General features: G+C 38.9%; 1 protein-coding gene across 1 annotated transcript; it reads left to right on the top strand.

Moving 5' to 3' along the window:
- The first annotated feature begins 1,409 nt into the window (after window positions 1-1,409).
- On the top strand, window positions 1,410-17,867 carry rasal3 (RAS protein activator like 3). The gene is made up of 19 exons (XM_042485128.2): window positions 1,410-2,230; window positions 6,805-6,929; window positions 7,024-7,102; window positions 8,152-8,219; window positions 8,317-8,402; window positions 9,679-9,808; window positions 9,916-10,014; window positions 10,103-10,777; window positions 10,939-11,083; window positions 11,185-11,329; window positions 11,458-11,694; window positions 11,791-11,992; window positions 12,468-12,559; window positions 12,662-12,775; window positions 14,063-14,246; window positions 14,495-14,605; window positions 14,836-15,026; window positions 15,333-15,417; window positions 17,486-17,867. The coding sequence occupies exons 1-19, from the start codon at window positions 1,621-1,623 to the stop codon at window positions 17,594-17,596; spliced, it is 3,489 nt and encodes a 1,162-aa protein (XP_042341062.1). The 5' UTR covers window positions 1,410-1,620; the 3' UTR covers window positions 17,597-17,867.
- Window positions 17,868-19,400: the final 1,533 nt, after the last annotated feature.

Raw genomic sequence — 19,400 nt, 5'->3', positions numbered from 1 at the left:
TCCTCTTTGATAAAGCTTATAATTAGGGCTGGCTCCGGTTGCCTGGACCAGCCCCTAGCTAGGCTGACATAGGTTAATCTGCCAGGGGACTTTCTAAGATACATTGAGCTCCTTTTTGCTTCTCTTGCTCCCTCCATCTGCAAACACTCATGTCACTGCATGTTTGCTGCATTACGCCAACTCCGTTGCCTCTCCGGAGCATTCGTGCTCCCTTGTTTCCTAGTTTTCCCGGATCCTGACTGCAATCGTGGCGATGCTTTGATCCTGCCTTTGGTCGTGCTCATGCTGTGGCTGCACTGATGCTGTACCTGCAGCTCGCTTTAATTGTGGTCTTGGTTTTGCCATTGCTGTTTTCCTGTCTGAAGCTATGTCTGTGTTGTGGGTCCAGGTTGCGCCGATGCGGATGTCATATGCTGTAAAGCCCTCTAAGGCAAACTGTGTTTTGTGATAAAGGGCTTTATAAATAAAATTGAAAATTGAATTGAATACAACCATGCATGCATCTAAAAAGCCATCAATATCAATAATACAGCCAAAGAACCCCCAAAAATGTTATCTTTTGCTTTTTTGTTTTCTATTCCATGAATAGTAGAAGACAGAGGGGGGAGTAAGGGTTAGAAATTGAAATTAACTGAATGTAAAACCGCATACTCATATTGTGAGAGACTAAATGACTCAAGAGCAAACTGACAGACAGACACCTTTCCTCTGAAGTGAAGGTGGAGTTGGTAACTACCTACAACAGCCCAACATCCAATCACACTGTATCTAGTCATCCCGGATTAAGAGTTAAAACCCTTTGAGACCTGGATTGACATCAGGGTCCCTGTGCTGCATTCAGACACCTTTTACAAGCTGTTTAACCCTTTGAAAACTAAGCAAATTGGTTTGATTTCTTTCAAAGGAATGGGGGAAAAGTCAGTGAGCAATTTGGCAGGAAATGTCCCACAAATTACAAGAAATTATTATTATATTTTTAATTATTTTTTTATTTTTTTATTTTAAAAAAATTCTTGTCATTTCTTGTTCATTTTTAATCTTTTTTTTTCTTTTTCTTTTGACTTATTTTAAGGTTGTTTTCTAGTAGGTTTTTACTAATTTCTTGCTATTTTGTGGGTCATTTCTTGTCAAGTTGCTGATTTCCTCCTCTCCATATCTTTGCAAGAAATCAAGCCAATTTGCTTGAGTTTCAAAGGGTTAAAAGGACACAACAGAAAGGTTTTTTCAGAGGTAAATCTTAACATAAAAGCAGAACAGGAAGTGAGGAAGAAGGGAAGTATTAAGTTAAAACAAAACAAAAAGAGTGGGATTCCTGTCAATAAGTGAACTTCTCGGTGGCATTTCATGGGGAAGCACGCGCCCTGTGAGTGACAAGAGTTGGGCGCTGCAGCACAGCAACCACAGACACAGCAGCTCGTCGCATGTTGTTGCCGGATAACGTTTTGCAAGACAGGAAACGAGAGAAGCAGAGAGATAGAAGCAGAGAAGGCAGTCTGTCATCCTCACGTTAGTCTCTAACATAGCAGTAAATCAGAGGAGGACTCTTATGAAGGTATCTGAATTTAGTTTGATGCATTGTTGAGAGGAGAGACTAAACTTGAAACTCACAAAAACTCTAAAATGGGCACAGAGGAGAAAGATTTAGAGTCTGCAGCTGAGCAACCAGCGAAGGAGCAAGGATCACCAGAGAAGGAAAAGGAGCCTCCATTGGAGCCTCCTCAAGGTCAAACCCCAGACACCAGCGACCCCCTCAACACGTACAAGTGGCACACCGACTCCAGGGGAGCGCTAAATGAGGTGAAGGAAGATGGAGAAGGAGGAGCAGCTTCCTCCACTTCCACCATCGACAGGATTCAGAAGGCCTCCACCAACAAGTGGAGCAAGATGCAAAACTGGCGCAAGGCCCTGAGCGAGGACCCCGGAGACAAGCACTCATCCGCTGGGAAAGGTGGAGAGGGCACCAAGACGGACAAAGGCGCCAGAAAGAACCCCTTTAGGAGGGCGCTGTCTGAGCCTCCCGGGTCCCTTTTTGCGTCGCTTACCCCGTCCTCCAGCTCTACTAACGCAGCGTCATTGTCAGCTGCTGCAGAGGCCTCAGGGGCCTCCTCAACGGACCCCTCACAGAAGGGAGGTGGAGGAAAACTCCTGAAGAAGTACCTGAGGACTGTGAGCCAGAAGCTGAAAAGGCCCAGACTGCAGAGCCGGAACAGCACCCCAACATTACTGCCAGGTAATACCACCTTATCTAAAAGCTTACGTATGTACAGTTAAACTATATTAACCCTTTGAAACCTAAGCAAATAGGCTTGAATTCTTTCAAAAACACAGACAGAAATGAAGCCATTTTGCTTAGTTTTTTAAGAGATTAAAATAACTAGTAAGAAAAGATGTTCCTCTAGGTTTCAAAGGGTTAACTTTATTGCACAGTCTTCCAATTTTACATTTGAAAGAAGCACAGTAGTTGGAATCATAAATTCCAGTTAAACAAATCAAACTGCGACAACAGTTTGTTTTTACATACCAAAGATGACCCTGTGTGGTTCAGGCATGACTTTCTTTGACTGTAGGTGGGATCACTGAGTGACACACTTCCAGTACGCAGAGTATGTGTGACTGTCTTCACAATGACGCATAATAAATACAGCAGTATTACTATTAAGAATGTTATAGCAGCTTGTGCTACATTAGACAAACTCAGCAAAAAACACAACCTAAGAGAAAAGCTGAAGAGCTTAAGATAAAATTACCTTAAAGGGGTACATCACCTATTTTAAAAATGTATATGTGTTATTCTTACCATCTGAAACTGTCCACAAATATTAGTCAAAATGAACAACTATTTCCCAAATCCAAAAGCTAGATTGTTGAAACTCAAATTTGTGATGTCCTTGGGCATAAAGCCTGGAGCTGCTCCATTTACAACAAATGGTGAAAGCTGTCCAAGATGGCACTCACACAACACTGCAACAGATCAAGCTCATTTGGGCACATCGTAGAAAAAAAAACACCTTCCACAACATAGGGAAACCATTCACTGTTTATAGAGCAGCTGCAGTTTGTGAAATCGCAAATTTGAGACATATTTACAGCTTCTGGCTATGAGGGAGAGGAGCTCAAGTTCATATTGGTTTTCCTGGCCATGGAGATAACATTGAGGAATACTTAATTTAGGTGGTGTCCCCCTTTAAGAAGGAACTTTAAGGAGGGCTGGTATCACAGTTAATATAAATAAAAGTAGAATAATATCAACAAAAGTAGATGTAATTATTGAAGAGCATTGGTGTTCAAATTTAAGAAACTTTTTATCTAAAAATAAAAATTAAAGCTACAGTTAAAAGTACATTTAAATCAGAATCTCCATGTAAAAAAAAAAAAGATCAAAACTTCAAGCAAAAAAGCAGATCTCAGAAAAGCTTGACAGAAATATTAAAGCTACTAGGCATCAATGTTTTACAAGCAGTTGGGGGACTAAGTCATCATTTTGCAAGTCACAAGTCTCAAGTCATTGTACTCCAGTCCAAAGTAAAGACAGACAACTTCCAAGTCCAAATTCAAGACTGAGAAGTTCCAAGTCCTATACTTTGAGTCTCAAGTACAAGTCAAAATACACTCTTCACCAAATGTAACACCATTTTAACTGTACATGAATATACAAAAATTGTGAATGATTTTTAAAATTTGTATTTGTTTAAATATGTTTGTTGGAAGTGGTTGTGTCTCTTATTTTTGGCCTTCACATTTTGCATAATGCAATTTGTTTTTTTGTTAACCAGATGTAGTTTTTGTACGTAAATCCAATTATTCTTGGTGTCGTTTATGTGAAGGCACTCACTAACATAACATAAGTTCTCTATGGTCCTCTCTTATAACTTGACTGAATGCTGATTGGTTAAAAAAATGGATCTGGGGAATTAGGTATCGACTTACTGGAAGTGAAAAGTGTTAACATTAGATTCAGGAAATTAGTTAATTTATGGCACACCTTTTAAAAACATAATATTTTAATCTCTGGGATTCGGTGAAGGTATCAAGTATTTTCAAATCAAAAGGCTCAAGTCCAAGTGAACAAAGTAATTGTTGTTTAAGTCCAAGTTGAATTGCATGTCTTTTTTGATTTTGTTGAGTCTAAAGTTATCAGATTTATGACTCAAGTCCAAGTCATGTGCGTCGAGTCCATGTGCGTGTGATAGCATCTTAAAGAACATTCAGCATCAGCTCAATTAGAGGAGAAGAAGGATCCACGTCAGTGTTAACCTCAAGAAGGTACTTCCCAGTTGAAGTTTTAAAGACTTAGGACAAACTCAGTATCACAACCAGTGGTAACCACAAAACTGTATGTAAATTTTTGCAGCAAGAAAGGTTTCCTCAAACCATACTGTGGTCCAAGCCTTGCCCCTCATGAATATGTAAATAAACATTTGTGGACCTGAAGCATCAACAACAGCTAGTCTCGCCATTTTAAGCACAGAAATAAAGTGTTGGTTTTATGCAGATGATGTGGCCTTTCTCTCTCCCACCCAAAAAGACTTTAGATACTTTCTGTATCTGTACCATCAGACACGTAAGGTGAACTTGGCAAATAACAAAGCCATACTTTTCCAAAAAATGTCAAAACTGGTGAGAAATGACACAGAAATTTCTGTAGTTGTAACTGAAGAGCAACAAAACAACAACAATACTACCTAAATTTACAAACTACTTTTGCAGGAAACTTCCGCTCTGCTGAGGAGGAACTTGAAGTTAAAGCAATAGAGGTTTAGCAGTCAAATCCTGAGGAGGACATGGCTGATGTAATCAGCTCTTGTACCAACTGCTCTGTGTGGCTCTGAGCTGCATGACTTCTGATTCCAAAAAGGGCAGAACTAACACACAGTGTTCAATACTGCACAAAGAAAAATACGTTGATTAAAGAAAAATTTGGTAAATGAATGTGAATCAAAAAGGATTTATCAAAATCTGCAGATGTAGCTAAGCTTTTTTTTTTTTTTTTAAGACTATTTTATTATTCAGCTTTTTGCCTTTACTGGTAGAATCAAGCGACAACCTCTGAGGCTGAAAAATGGAGCCAACGCAGAAGTGCCAAAAATGGTAATTAATCTGGCTCCAAAACACAGCTAATGAGTGACATCACAGTAGCAACATCCATTACATATGAAGTCTCGGCTCATACTTAAACACCAGCCGCTGCAAAGTACAGCAGCACACACCCTAGCAGGCAGGGATCTCCTTTTCAATATTCCTGTTGTCCATCAATAAAATGATTGATCTTCCCCTTCGCCAGCTGCTATTAACCTTTAATCTATAATGGCATGGAATGTCAGGTTTTGGGATATTTCCAGAGATTTAAAACCTGTTTCCAAAATTTACAACAAAAACTACTGTGGCCTACATATCTGGACCTGAGCTGACAGTAAACTCTGGCCCCAGAATCTGAGAGAAATGTTGGCAACACAGAGTGAGCAACAATCATGCAACTGCACATACAATTTCATCTAGATTATATTGATAAACAAGGAGAAAAGCTCATCCATTCCATAAAATGTCACTCCCCAGTGTCATTTTAGACGTACAGATGTTTTGATTGGTGCAATACTTTATCTATACAATATATGTCCTACCGTATACTACAATCACCTATATTGATCATAATTTTCATAATAATCATAATTTTCATTTTATTGTTGCTTGCAATTACTTCAACCTATTTTTGTTTATTTATATTATTTACCTAACCATATTTATTCAACCTATTCATTATTGCACTTCAGCATAAAAAAGTAAAACATCATCACAACTTTTTAGGAAGGAAAAAAATTCAGCATTAAGTACCATTTAAATTCATATTTAGTTTAGATGACAAAATATAAATACAGTGGTAAAAATCCAAGCATATAAGATATGGTGCGCTGATTGTAAAGTTGTGCTCTCTGAAAGTAACAGCAACATTTAGCTCTAAAACATGATCGATCAAATGGTATATCTAAATGTTATATGTTAAATCTAGATGTTAAATATTAAATCTAAACGTTATATGTTAAATATAAATATTAAATCTTTATTTCACTATTCTAAATATTTAGCCAATATGCAGATTCAAACTGCCGCTTAGCAGAAGTATCAAAATAAGAACTCAATGTACTGATGGTCCGTGTACTTGATGGCCAACGGATTTTCGTTTTGATAAAAGAAAAATCTAAATACTGCCACTAACTGAGGGAATGTTAATATTAAACATTTTTATTTGACAGTGACATTATCATAAAGATATTTTTCACAAAAGAATAAATCTGACAAAGTATGCAAAAATGCTCTAAATATGAATAAAAAGTGACTGAAAAATTCGCACCTCTTTTTAATGATGTTTTAGAACTAAATGTGGAGAAATGCTGCATTATCAGCGACTACATGACAAAGTCCATGACTTATTTCCAACATGAATCCTGACAGACGTGTACATCGAGGAAAAACAAAAAAAACAGAGGAACTACAGGATGTACGCAGCTCACCCTGGTGTGTAATGAAAAGAGAGATAGCATCAGTAACCCTGGCAGCTCCACAGATGGGAGTGGTCAAATGCTGTTGGAGATAAGTGTAATTTAGCCATAATTACCAAAAATAAAAAACAAGGGCCAGCATGTGCCTACAATTACCTTCCTGCAATATACACATTACATTTAACTGTATAGTTGGTTCTTCAGAGAGTGAGAGATGTTTATTATTTAGTGGAATGTGATTGTGTGGTGTATCAGTTCTCTGTGTAGTGATGAATATCAATGTGTGTGTGTATGTCTGCTTGTGTGGCAGATGTGGTTGAGGCAGAACCGGCACTCCCCAGACTACAATGGGCCCCACCTCAAGAGGTGCCCTTATGGGATATTACCAACTGTATGCTTGAAGATGGACAAATTCTCATTTCTCCAGAGGAAGAGGTACCAACACACACATGCCAATTCCATGTGGCTCACCAAAAGTCATTACAAAAGTAGCAAATGTGGAAAAATGAAATTACGGTGTCTTTTTCAGCCAACGATGTGGACCCGAAACCGTGTCAGCAGCTGTGTGTCCAACCTCAGCATGCAGAACCTTGTAGATATCGACGCAGGTTAATACATCAAACACTCGCACACACATATCTATATAAATTAAGCAAAATAGAGAGCAAAGTGCTGTTTTGTAATGCAGTAAACACCCATTTGGACAAGTTTTGGACAAGCATGCACAGCTACTGACATCACAATAGCACTCAGAGTGATGCTGCAGACAGTCACAGAGGAAATGGCTGAGTGTTTATGCGTGCCAGCAACTATCAAATTACTTCCTTTACATTTTTGGGGAAGATAACATCTTGCCTTGGTGTTCTAGTTGTCCAATGACAGTACGTAGTGAGAGACAGAGCACAGTCAAGGTGTCTGGCTTAGAAGAAGCTGCACTGTGGAAGTGACTGATCCTGTATTGTTTTTCGGCTGGTTGGCTCAGTGTCACCATCAACATATTTTAATGAAGACTGGAGGGCAATGTTAAAGGGATAGAAACTGAAGTAACAAGACTGTGGCACGCCTGTGGACTAAATGATGGGATTTAGACGCTGGATTGTTTGTGGTGGGGCTTTAGGTAAGCAGAAAGAAAATTTGTGTAACATTACCCTACACAAAAAACGTCTACATTTAAATCTTTGCATTTAAAGATATCATATTTTCACTCTCTGCAACTCTTTTTGGGTTTCAGTAATACGAATGTCTGCTAGCGAGGTATATAAGTTACTTAGATAGCTGCAGTTCCCTATGAAGACCACATCCTGTATGGCTTAATCTGAAAGTGTTTCTTAATATTACAGCTTTGCCTAATGTTTTCAGAATTTAGTCTTCAGTGCAAATGCAGAAATAAGTGCTGGTCGTGGTGATGGAGCATTGACAACACAGAATAATGCCCCTAGAGTTTTGAGAAAAGGGTTTGACAGAGCCAATCAGACATTTGATTTGCATATTGAGACTTGGAAGCAAATTATTCAGATTCAAAAGTATTTATCCCAACCCTAAATAGAAAGAAAATATATTTCTGCCAAAAATATTTTAAAAAGAAAAAAAATGATATAAAAAGTACATTTTCAGGCCATTTCCAATCTAAGAGTATTCATTTTTCTCCTATACTTAGAATGTAGCCCTGACCATGTGGGGTCGCCTGGCGGCCCTCGACCAAAGAACCAAGATGGCGGTGTGAGGGTAAGTATACACTAGAGATAATAATCTTTCTGCTAGCCCTGCACTTCCTGTTGATGTAATTGCCCTGATACATCGTGCTTGCCTTCTTCACCCTTAGGCACTCATCAAGCGACGTCTCGAGAACAGAGCCAAGAGGAATAGCAACACCCAAGCAAACCCTATAGGACTAAGCAAAGGAAGCAGGTAGCACTCAGTAATGTTTATGAAGGAAAATGAAGGACTTGTTTACATCATGGGTTAACTGTTATCAGCCACTAGTTAACATGCTGATGTTAAACAGGTATTATGTTTACCACATTCACCATCTTAGTTTAGCAAGCTAACATTTGCTAATCAGAACAAAACACAAAAAATATCTGAGGATGATGGAAATGTCATTAGTTTTGTAAAAGCAGTTTTTGGTCATCAACCAAAGTACCTGACACATTTAAATTTTAAACTGATGGTGACACTATCTATCTTTAACCATTCTGGATACCTGTACCAAACGCTATGCCAAACCATCTGATGGCTGCAAAGATATTTCACAAATAAAACTTTAATGATTTGTGGTGGCGCTTGAGGAAAACTGAGGGACCACCAAAATCAGTAGATTACAGTCCCTGTTGAATATAAATGTCTGTGCAAAATGTCATGGCAATCAATGTGATCTCTACAATGCCATATATTTTGAACTTTTGAACTTTTCACGGAAAAAAGGGATTCTACTTCATTAGCACATATATCACATGCACATATATTCATGTAACATTAAGTTCTACAAAGAGCTAGAGTCCCAAGTGTGCAATAACGGGTGGTGAAACGTAAAAGCTAATTTTAGAAGGAAGGTAGAAGGTAGAACAAAGTTTAAAAAACGAAATTACATTTGTCCTTGATCCTGCTACATCTTTGGAGTTGAAGGATGAGTTGATAAAAATCAGCAGCTATAATGAAAAATGCCATCTGGTTGCTTTTGCATGTTGCTGCTGGTGGCATACAATTCCTGCAGTGCATTTTTTCTTAATTTGCATCAGAGTCTTGTGTCTTTACGGCTCCCAACAAGGTCTGCCCATCCAGTGCAATAGCTTGGTCTGGGATGTAAGGAGTTAACCATATCTGTGAAGATGTGTGCAGAGCAGTCTCTGATTTTCCATTACTGAGTGAGCCTCCATTGCACCTCATCCACTGTATTCTCTTGCGACTGGACATTAGCCAGAGGAAGGCTTGGTAGAGGAACAGCTCTCTGTCCAAGTCGGGTCAGCCTCGCCTTGATGCCAGCTCTCTCCCTCTCTTCGTCCGTCGCTTTCATTTTTGTTTTACCCCTCTGGTCTGACTGTCCAATCAGCATATGCCGTTGGTGGGGATCCTCTCATGGTCTGCTGCATTCAGTCCAAACCCACACAACTTTTCCGGATTTTGTTACTCTAATTCACATTTTTAGCATTTCCATTTGACTTTTTCAACTCTGATATTTTCAAAGGCACTACGGTTCCCGAGAGTCTGTGTCAATTCCAGTCAGTGCAGTGGGGAGTCTGGATCTCAGTGCAGACACCAGCACTGTTGTCAGGCCAGTCCACAGCTCCATTTTGGGGGAGAAGTATTGCTTTGAGGTACACACTGACTTGTGCATTCTGTCTACCATATAATGCACTTTATTGTGTATAAAAAGAACATTTCTATCCCAGTAAAGCTCTTGTTGGTTTCAATGTACTTATAGGTGATAAACTCTGAGAACACCCACTGCTTCGGCTGCTCCTCAGCTGCTGAACGTGATCGCTGGATTGAAGACCTGAGACGGGCTGCCCAACCCAATAAGGTAAGCCATTAGCCATTTGTTCCAAACAAATCTCTCATGTAGCATTGACATCCTTATAAAAAAGAGCTAAATGCATCACTTTTCACAGGATAACATTGAGCGCACAGAGAACTCCCTGAGTCTGTGGATAAATGAAGCTAAGGACCTGCCACCCAAACGAAGTTATTACTGCGAGGTACACCTGGATGGTACCCTTTTCGCCCGCACCAGCAGCAGAGCTGTTGGCAAGCCGTCTAACCGCTCCAGCCTGGCAGGGGACATCTCTACTGGATCCTCAGGAAGCCTAGGGACAAGTGGAGGTGCAGCTGGAGGGTGTCAGTTATTCTGGGGTGAATTCTTTGAGCTAGACAACCTGCCATGTGTCTCCCAAATCACCCTGCACCTTTTCCGCGAAGAAGACCCCAAGAAAAAGCGCCACTCCCGAGAAGAGTCCTGCCTGCACCCACTGGGCAGTGTGGCCATTTCTTTAGCCGAGATTCGAGGGAGGGCCTATCAGGAGAAGTGGTATCCCATAACTCCATACAAGGCGTCCGGAACAGCGGGGAACAAGGAACTGTTGGGGCCACAGGCATCACTCCGCATCAAGGCCCGTTTTCAGAATCTGCAAGTTCTGCCTATGGAGAAATACAAAGAGTTCGCTGAATATGTGACATTGGATTATGTGGAAATGTGCAGAAGCCTGGAGCCACTTCTGAATGTGAAGGAGAAGGAAGAGCTGGCAGGAGCTTTGGTCCATGTACTGCAAAGTATTGGCAAAGCCAAGGTAGAGAATGAGTCTCACAGAAAATGCTCATAAGCTAATTGTATTAATGTTTCCAATTCCCACAATGGGAAATTACAACTCAAACACAATCTGATATTAAAAACCACAACAAAAAGGTATAATGAGACATATGTCATCTTATCTGAATGTTTGTGCTTCAGGAGTTCCTCATTGACCTTGGCAGTGCAGAGGTGGAGCGTCTTGGAGAGAGGGAGGCACTGATCTTCAGAGAAAACACATTGGCCACTAAAGCCATAGATGAATATATGAAGCTGGTTGGCCAGAAGTACCTCATAGTCACACTAGGTAGCACAGCTCAGTTGTAAAGGTGGCTTCTTTTGAATGGATTTGGCTGGTGCTTTTTTATTTTATTTTAACCAAACTCTGTGCTTTCTTTTTCACTGCAGGGGACTTTATCACCCATCTTTATGCATCAGTGGAGAACTGTGAAGTTGATCCTCTTAAATGCCCTGCCTCTGAACTATCCAACAACCAGAAGCACTTGATGGAAGTGTGTGAGGAGGTGGTGCAGAAGATTATTGAGACCCATGGGTGAGAGAAGAGAGGTCATCATCAAAACGACATGAAATAATTAGTGTTTAGAGCAGCAGAGTTGTTTGAGCTGATGAAAAAGTTTGAAAATTCACAAAGCTGATCCTCGATATGCTTCTTGCCTTCAGACCCTTTCCTGAAGAGTTAAACAACATCTTCTCCAGCTGGGTGGAGCTGTGTGAAGACCAGGGCAGGCCAGAGATTGGCCAGCGTCTCATCTCTGCTTCCCTCTTCCTCCGGTTCTTATGTCCGGCTATCCTTAGTCCTTCTCTGTTTGGTCTGACGCAGCCTTATCCAGAGCCAAACACTCTGCGTACCCTCACTTTAACTGCCAAAGTCATCCAGAATCTGGCCAACTTCACCCTGTGAGTGGTCTCCTTCCTGCTACAAAATCTAATGAGAATGAAGAATCCTCTTAGTTTACCGGAAGTAGCTTAAGGAATCTATTGTTCTGATTTCAGGTTTGGAGAGAAGGAGGAGTACATGCTCTTTATGAACGAATTCCTGCAGCAGCACTGGGATGGAATGAGGGGTTTTCTACATACAGTGTCGAATCGAGACACAGAAATCCCAATGTCTTCCTTCGATGGATATGTGGATCTGCCTCTGCGCTTGGCTGTGCTCCATGGCCTTTTGGTAGACATCATCTATCAGAGGGACCAGGTAGGACAGAAGACCAATGAGTCTAGTTTGGTGGTTAGTTACAAAAGTTTGTGTAACTCCCATAGTATTTACAACATATTTGTATACAAACTTTAAGCTTGTGTATGTTTGGACTTGTAGACTGTTCAGCTTACTGTATAGTTTTCGGTCAATTCAGAGACTCATATACAAGTGGCATCAAAAAGCGTACAAGACAATTATCTGCTTAAAAGCTTCATTTACACCTGATGGTAAAAATGTGATATGTATCCAGATATTATTTGGATTTAGAGCTGAGTTTCGATGTTTGCAATTAAACAATTTCATTTCAATCTGCCAGACCAGCTCCAGATGTAGTCAGGCACAGTTGACTATATCTGACTGATGTTTGCACATACAGATTGCCTTACTGGCCTTTTCCCTTATTCCATCAAGGTATCAAGATAATTAATGCATACTAAATGGGGTCCAAAATGCATTTTCTTTTCTCCCTCAGGACACAGTTGACAAGCTGCACCCTCTGCCTTCAATTCTGAACCAAATAACAGAGTCACTGGGCCCTGAAGCACATCGGATCATAATTAGCAGGTATGTTGAAGGCCTATATCTTCTTTGACTTGTAAGTTGTAATGTATTACAAACTTGAACATGGTGTTGATACGTGTTACTTAAGCAGGCTCTTTCTTGCAGTCAAATGGGACAAGTCAAGCCAGTGTACGTTCCTCCCAAAGACTTGAGCAAGTACAGCCCCCATCAGTCATCCCTTCAGCAGCTTCCTGTGGACTCCAAAGGCTTACAAGATGGGTATGATTTCTGACTGCCTATTAGGTGTTTGTATCAATGATTCCACCCATTCTTCTTTGAATGCTAGGCCGTTAGACATGTTCTCCAGATCATTCTGGCAGATCCAGAGGTAGTTGCAAAGACCAAAGACCAAATGACTTTAACTCGTGTTTCGTAATGCTTAGGTGTAAATTTTCTATTCAGCCATGTGCAGAGGTGGGACCTAGTCATTCTTTTGCAAATCACAACAAAGTCTGACATCTTTGCATTCAATTTCCAAGTCAATCAAGACTGACAAGTCCCTAGTTCTAAACTTTGAGTTTCATGTCCAAAACAAGTCCTAATGTGCTATTCACCAAGTGTAATGTAATTTTAAAAACAGAATAATAATATAGACAAATCAATTTGAACAAAAAAATAAAATCATGACTCTTCTAATTTTGCATTTATGTGTTAAAACTAATTTGTTGGAAGTGGTTGCGTCTCTATCTGTAAAATTACACACATTTTGCATTCTATAATTTGTTTGTTGTTAACCACCACATCGTTTTTGTACGCAAACTTATATATAATTTTTTTTTTTAACTTGCGCTCAGTCATGAAACTTTAGTTTTTCATGGCTCTCTTCCCCAACTTGACTTGATGATGTTGGATTGGTTTAAACAAAGTGGATCTTGGGAAATTAAAAGTCGACTTACTGGGAGTGAATAGTATTAAAATTGGTTGATTCAGGGACTGGAGGGACAAGAATAGATTTGTTGCACACTTTTTAAATAACATACTTATTGATCTTTGGGCTCTGGAGAAGAGAGCAAGTATTTTCAAGTCAAAAGGCCCAAGTCCAATTGAAATCATAAGTCATTTGTGTTTAAGTCCAAGTTAAGTTGAAAGTCTTTAGATTTTGTCAGGTCAAGTGACCATGACCATACATTGAGGCTGAAAGTTGATAAGCTGGTAATTAAGGCCTCTTAAGACAGGCTAGTGTAACAGTGGCTTTGGATAAGTGATTATCACTTTAAATTTGATATTTTTCAGCCCAAATCATAAAAGTAGAGAAGGTTTTTTTTTTGAAGAATACTCAAACATCTAGAAAATCATATGCACCATATGCAATAAAAGTACCATTTCACTGCAATATATCGGTAAGTGAGAGGCTTCTGTCATATTATCATAACCCCTTACGAAACTGCACACAGTGCCCAAAACAGATATAGGATGGATTAACCTACTGAATTGATTTGCAAATTTTCAAAATGCCGTCATTTGAGGTATGGCACTTACTAATACATGTATTAATTTATCCAACAGGGATGGCAGGACTAGGAGTATGAGAGGGAGGAAGCCAGTCACCAGAACTCAGAGTGCTCCACACAGACGTCCTGGTCAGGCAAAACATACTTTGAAGAGGCAGACTAGTTCTGAAACTCTGCCGACAGCTGACAACGAGCAAGAGATGGAGACCATCCAACCACTTATCTCATCACCAAATACTGTGAGTACAAAGAGGAACCATGAGCCCAGCTCGGCTATTTTGGCTACTGACCTCAGCAGGTCATGTGCTCATGCCACTGCTCTTAATACACTAATAGATACTTCATCTTTTTCTACTGGGCTATCTTGAAATATTGTATTTTTAATTAATAGTAGTAAAAATATTTTTGACATGTATGTTAACACAGAAATAGGATGCCTTTGGTTCATTACAAGGAATCAAGTGGACCAACTTTCTTTTTGTTTCAGAGTGCCACTGTCAAACGTCCACCTGCACCGGTTCCATGGATCAAAGTCATCCACAACAGGGACTCAAATGAGATGAAAACTGAGAATGAGCAGTTCAGTTTACTGGATAGGGTATGTTAAACCCTCTACCCACTAACGTGACATATTTCTGGCTGTACAGTGTAAGATTTCATTATGATATTGCATAAAATGCATGGGATGGGGCATAAGGTGAAACTGTGGTTAGCATTGTTGCCCAATGTCACCAGGCTCAAGCCCCTGTAACCCTTTAAAGGATAAGCATGGAAATCTTATTGAAGATTTGGATTTCATAAAGTGTCAAATTGTCATTTTCATCCAAGCATGCTCAAGAGCTATCAGAGCTTCGTCTGGGAATAGAGCAGGTGACAGAGCGAGAGCTGGACATGGCAAAGCGCCTGGAGGACTTTATTATTCAAAGCCAGGACCAGAATGCAATGCTGCAGGCTGAGGTGACCGAGCTCCGGAATCAGCTGGCTGTGCAAGAAGAGCAGCTCGCCAGTGCCACCTTCAGGTAAGATAGTAGAGCTGAACAATAATGTGCATGTTCCATTTTCAAGCTTAATATATTGAATTTTGTTTGCATTTTGTGTGTTTAGTGTGCATACATGTATTCAGTCTATATTCCACGCTCTAATTATTCTCAAAAAGATGAATAAAGCTGTTGATACTTCACCTGCACTGGGTGTAGAAAGCAGTATGCTATACAGTGTGTTATGTTATATTTCAAATTATCAGTAAATGATTTGATGTTTCAATATCATTTTTTTACTGAGGTGTTCTGTATTTGTCTATATGAGCATATCTGTGTGTGTCACAGACTGGGTGTGATTGAGGAGGAGAGGGAGGAAGATGAAAGGAAGCTGAGTGTTGCCGTTGCAGCAGCCGAGCGAATGAACGTACTGGTAAGAGAAAAAGACAGAAGCCAAAGAACAAGCTTTATTAAAGGAAAAGTCAATGTCAGTCAAAACAGCACTGAACTTTTGTAGAACCATAAAACACTGTTGTGTGTAGGTCATTACTTCACACAGGCTAACTTGTAACTATCGAGTTTGACGGTTTTGTTTTTACAGGTCTAAAGGTGAAAAGCATTAAAGGAATAGTTCAGAATTTTCAGTGTGGGATTTTTATGGGGTTCTTATCCATATTCAGTATATTAGATACAGTAGAGGTCAGCTGGCATCTTGCTTTGGAGGGGGGCCAGCAACAAAACATATATTAGCTATCTAAAAAACATCAATATCAGTTTAAGTGCATGCTATATTTAGAGTATTCTTACTCTTTTACCTTAATTTCAAACAATAATTTCTCTTCAAAGCCAGACTACATAGAGAAAAACAGTGATTTACCATCTCTAGACACAGGAGTTGCTGGTCTGCTGCTGCCTCGCTCAAGATATTGTTTGTGTCATTGTGTGGCTTTGGCATTTAAAAGAAAAAAATAGTTCTTATAACCAAAGTCACACAATAACACAAACTAACAAACTGATTGAAGCAGTCTTACGGTGCATCCCCACTATACACGACTACACTAGAATTCTGTTCCCATTCATTGTGTACTGGGAGCGACTGATTCCCTGTACAAAGCATGCTGGTAATAACTGCGATGCGGACCAAGCTGAGGCGCGACGACACTGAGTGGCAATATCAAAAATTTGAACGTAACTCACATCACCACAGCCACTCAAGCTGCAGCTCATGTGACTCTCTGAACAGCTCTGTATAAATCCATGAAATACTAAAGTGAAACTTTCTCTGTTAGTGAACGGGGCAGGACAGACGTGAATTCAGGTGTATTGGTGGTGTATAGTGGGCATGCACCTTTAGACCAGCATGTTCAATGAGCTTAAATTGCTGTTTTTGTCAATGAAATCTGGTGATTATGGCAAGAGCATAGATTAAAGCCATAAACAGAAATAGAAAGATTTAAAAAAAAAAAAACCAAAATGTTCCTTTAACTTAAAATTTAATTTTTTTTGTAGCTAAGTATTTGCACTGTTTTTGTGTAGTGTTAAAATTAAATGCAAATTAATCTGAGAGTGTGTTGGGTGCCCTTTTATATTCCTCGCATGACCTGTGGTTGAATTAACTAATCTTTATTTTGGAATTAACCCTTAGGGACTGTTGGGCACATTTTACATGCATTTCATTCTTCTTCTTCTTTTTTTTTTTTTGTTATTTGTATTTTTGTTAAATCTTGCAATTTCCAGCTCAGTTTCTACAATAAGTCTAAAATACACTGTGGAAAAAAAATTGTTACATTCTTACGTGCAAAAAAATACACTACTGAAATCCAATTAAACTGCAATTTTTGATCCCACAGCCATCAAAGCATAAAAATATGCGTTGTATTATTTATGGGTGTCATTCTGGGCATTTGCCTTGGAATTTGTAATTTCTACTATTTTCCACCTGATTACATCATTTTTACCACGCTATTTCCATGGTGCACTGTCACAATCAATGTTGATGCTAATTGCTCACATATCCAGGCTGTGATCATCAAAATAATAATAATTTAAAAATCTGCTTTGCATGTAGTTTATTGAAAATAATCAATTTTTTGTGGGTTTTTTTCATATAAAAACATAGTGACATCATGACAAAAAACTGGCACTTGAAAGATTAAAATTCAGAAAATTAGTGAATATTTGATATTTATAATTAGGACTGATGTTGGTTAGAAAAAAAACATAATAATAATGTATAATATTGTTTAAAGATTGATTTTGAAAAGTGCATTTTGTGTGCAGAGCGATAGGAGTGTGTGTAATATTAAAACAGGTCCTAAGGGTTTACTATCACTTTATGTTGTTATCAGTTCACATTCAATGCATCTTTTCCATAATAACTGAGCCATTTTCTATGGAATTTTTGTGGGAGAAACCACTCTTTAATAGTGTACAGCAGTTGAGTTGAGTACTAGATTGACTGGATGAAAACATGTTGATGGCTGTTTTGTACGTGCTTACAGGAGGAGCAGTTTGCAAACCTGCTGAAGGACCTTCACCAGCTCAGTGAGGCCTACAACAGTGGCCAAAACAACACCCAGCATCCTGAAAAGCCCCACATCAACAGCAACTGAACTCTGATGGTACAAAGATTTACAGCTGCAGGATCACAATGTGTGTAATTACAGTTATGTCAAAGACTGTGAATGAAGTCATTGATGGTGTTTTGATCAGGTGTAAGTTGATTTTATGAACATATTTAGAATGGATGTGAGTATGCAAACCCTGACTGAGTTGAACATGAAACCAATAGGATTTGTCTGCATTTCTGCTTTTACTGTATCTCTGCTACAGATGTTTTTGACTTGTAAAGCTTTATGATAAATAAAAGAACTTTAACCGCAAGTGCTTCTCTCGGGACATTCTACAGTAGGTCACAGTCGTCGAACATCATTAACTGCAAATTGCAACAGTAGTGAAACAATTAACTGTATTTACTCAGCTTCTTCAATGAAGTATAGTTTTGAGGTAGATGTAGCATACTTTAATTGAAGATTACCATTACATGCTGCTTTAAATTTCTACAAAACCATATTTCAGGAAGAAATACTCCACTTAACACTCCACTACATTTATTTGGCTGCAATGATTATTTTGCATATCAAGATTTTACATGAAAACATATGATCGCATTATGAAATATGATTTATTGACATATTAAACTACCCAGCTGTCTACAGTGTCCATATTATCACATCCATCACCTCCAGCATTAAAATGCTGCATTCACATAAATGCATTAATCGCTAATATTCATACAATAATATAATCGAGGCTGGATCACCAACCTGATTCACCAAGTTAAGTGTGGAGATTTAAGTAACTGCAAGTGTGAATGTTAACGTTGCTTTAATCACCAAAACATACAACCTACAATAGTTAGGGGCCTTAAAGGGACAGTTTAACCTCAAATCAAAAGAAATATATTAAGCCTCTGACCTATATTGCTATTGATCCATCTATTTCAGCTTGTTTTGGTGTGAGCTGAAGCTTGATCAGATGCTTGGGCCAGACTTTCAGAGATCTATAGATGAGACAAAAAATACAAATATGTGACTATGAAGGTGCGCTTCAACCACTAACTTCAACCATTAACCACGTTTAACAAGCATAACGAATATGTGTGAAAATAAGTAAGTGTGATACTACGGTATCGAAACACTGTTATAATTAAAGGTTGTTAAAGATCCTATTTGAAAGGTAAAGGTATACAAGTACTAGCATCAAAATATAACAAAGTATGAAAGTAATTATTATGAGCAAAGGTCTATCAGAGAAAACCTATAAATAGAAAATCACAATTGGCATTATTAAACCATTATATTATTACAAAATAATATAACATCTGCAAACAACAGTGTAAAGGAAGGATAATTAGGATATGGATAAATTAGATTCCAATTAGATGCTGCCCCAAATGAGTCGTAAGTTAACTCAAACTGGCGTTCGGGCAGTAAAAACTGTCGTAATTGAGTTCTGCTGCCCAGAGTCATAAGTTCAAAAGAGCAGTTAGGTCCATTAGCTGACCCCGAGGGTCATCTAAGGAATCTCCAAAAGAAGTTTCAGTTTTGGGTAGGCATTTGAATATCTTCTTATCAGGAGTTGTCCTCATCATCCACTACATGTGCATATGTAGCCACTTACTGTATGTTCCCCTCAAAAAAAGCAAACCCATAGTCTGTAGAAACAACACAATATATTGCTTATTCTACATACACAATGAAAACAAACAATGGATTAAAACAAATAAATTTCTTATTTTCTATGGATTTTTCATCATATTGATATGCAGCTGTGATCGCTGAGCAGTATGCATGCTGATGTTATCAAATGTCAAGTCTCTGTTTGATCATGTGACAAAACAATGTGTGCACCAAA

The sequence above is a fragment of the Plectropomus leopardus genome, chromosome 3 (genome assembly GCF_026936395.1).
Source record: "Plectropomus leopardus strain MGB_pleo_1.0 chromosome 3, ASM2693639v1, whole genome shotgun sequence".
Classification (NCBI taxonomy): Eukaryota; Metazoa; Chordata; class Actinopteri; order Perciformes; family Serranidae; genus Plectropomus; species Plectropomus leopardus.
The sequence above is the reverse complement of the archived record's forward strand: the minus strand, read 5'-3'. Positions and strand labels throughout refer to the sequence as shown.

Bases quoted from the DNA above. Each gene is read 5' to 3' on its own strand.
- rasal3 (XM_042485128.2), top strand. From the start codon at position 1,621: ATGGGCACAGAGGAGAAAGATTTAGAGTCTGCAGCTGAGCAACCAGCG. The intron at 8,403-9,678 runs GTAGCACTCAGT...ATATTTTCAAAG, and splicing joins GGACTAAGCAAAGGAAGCAG to GCACTACGGTTCCCGAGAGT. The intron at 11,695-11,790 runs GTGAGTGGTCTC...TTCTGATTTCAG, and splicing joins AATCTGGCCAACTTCACCCT to GTTTGGAGAGAAGGAGGAGT.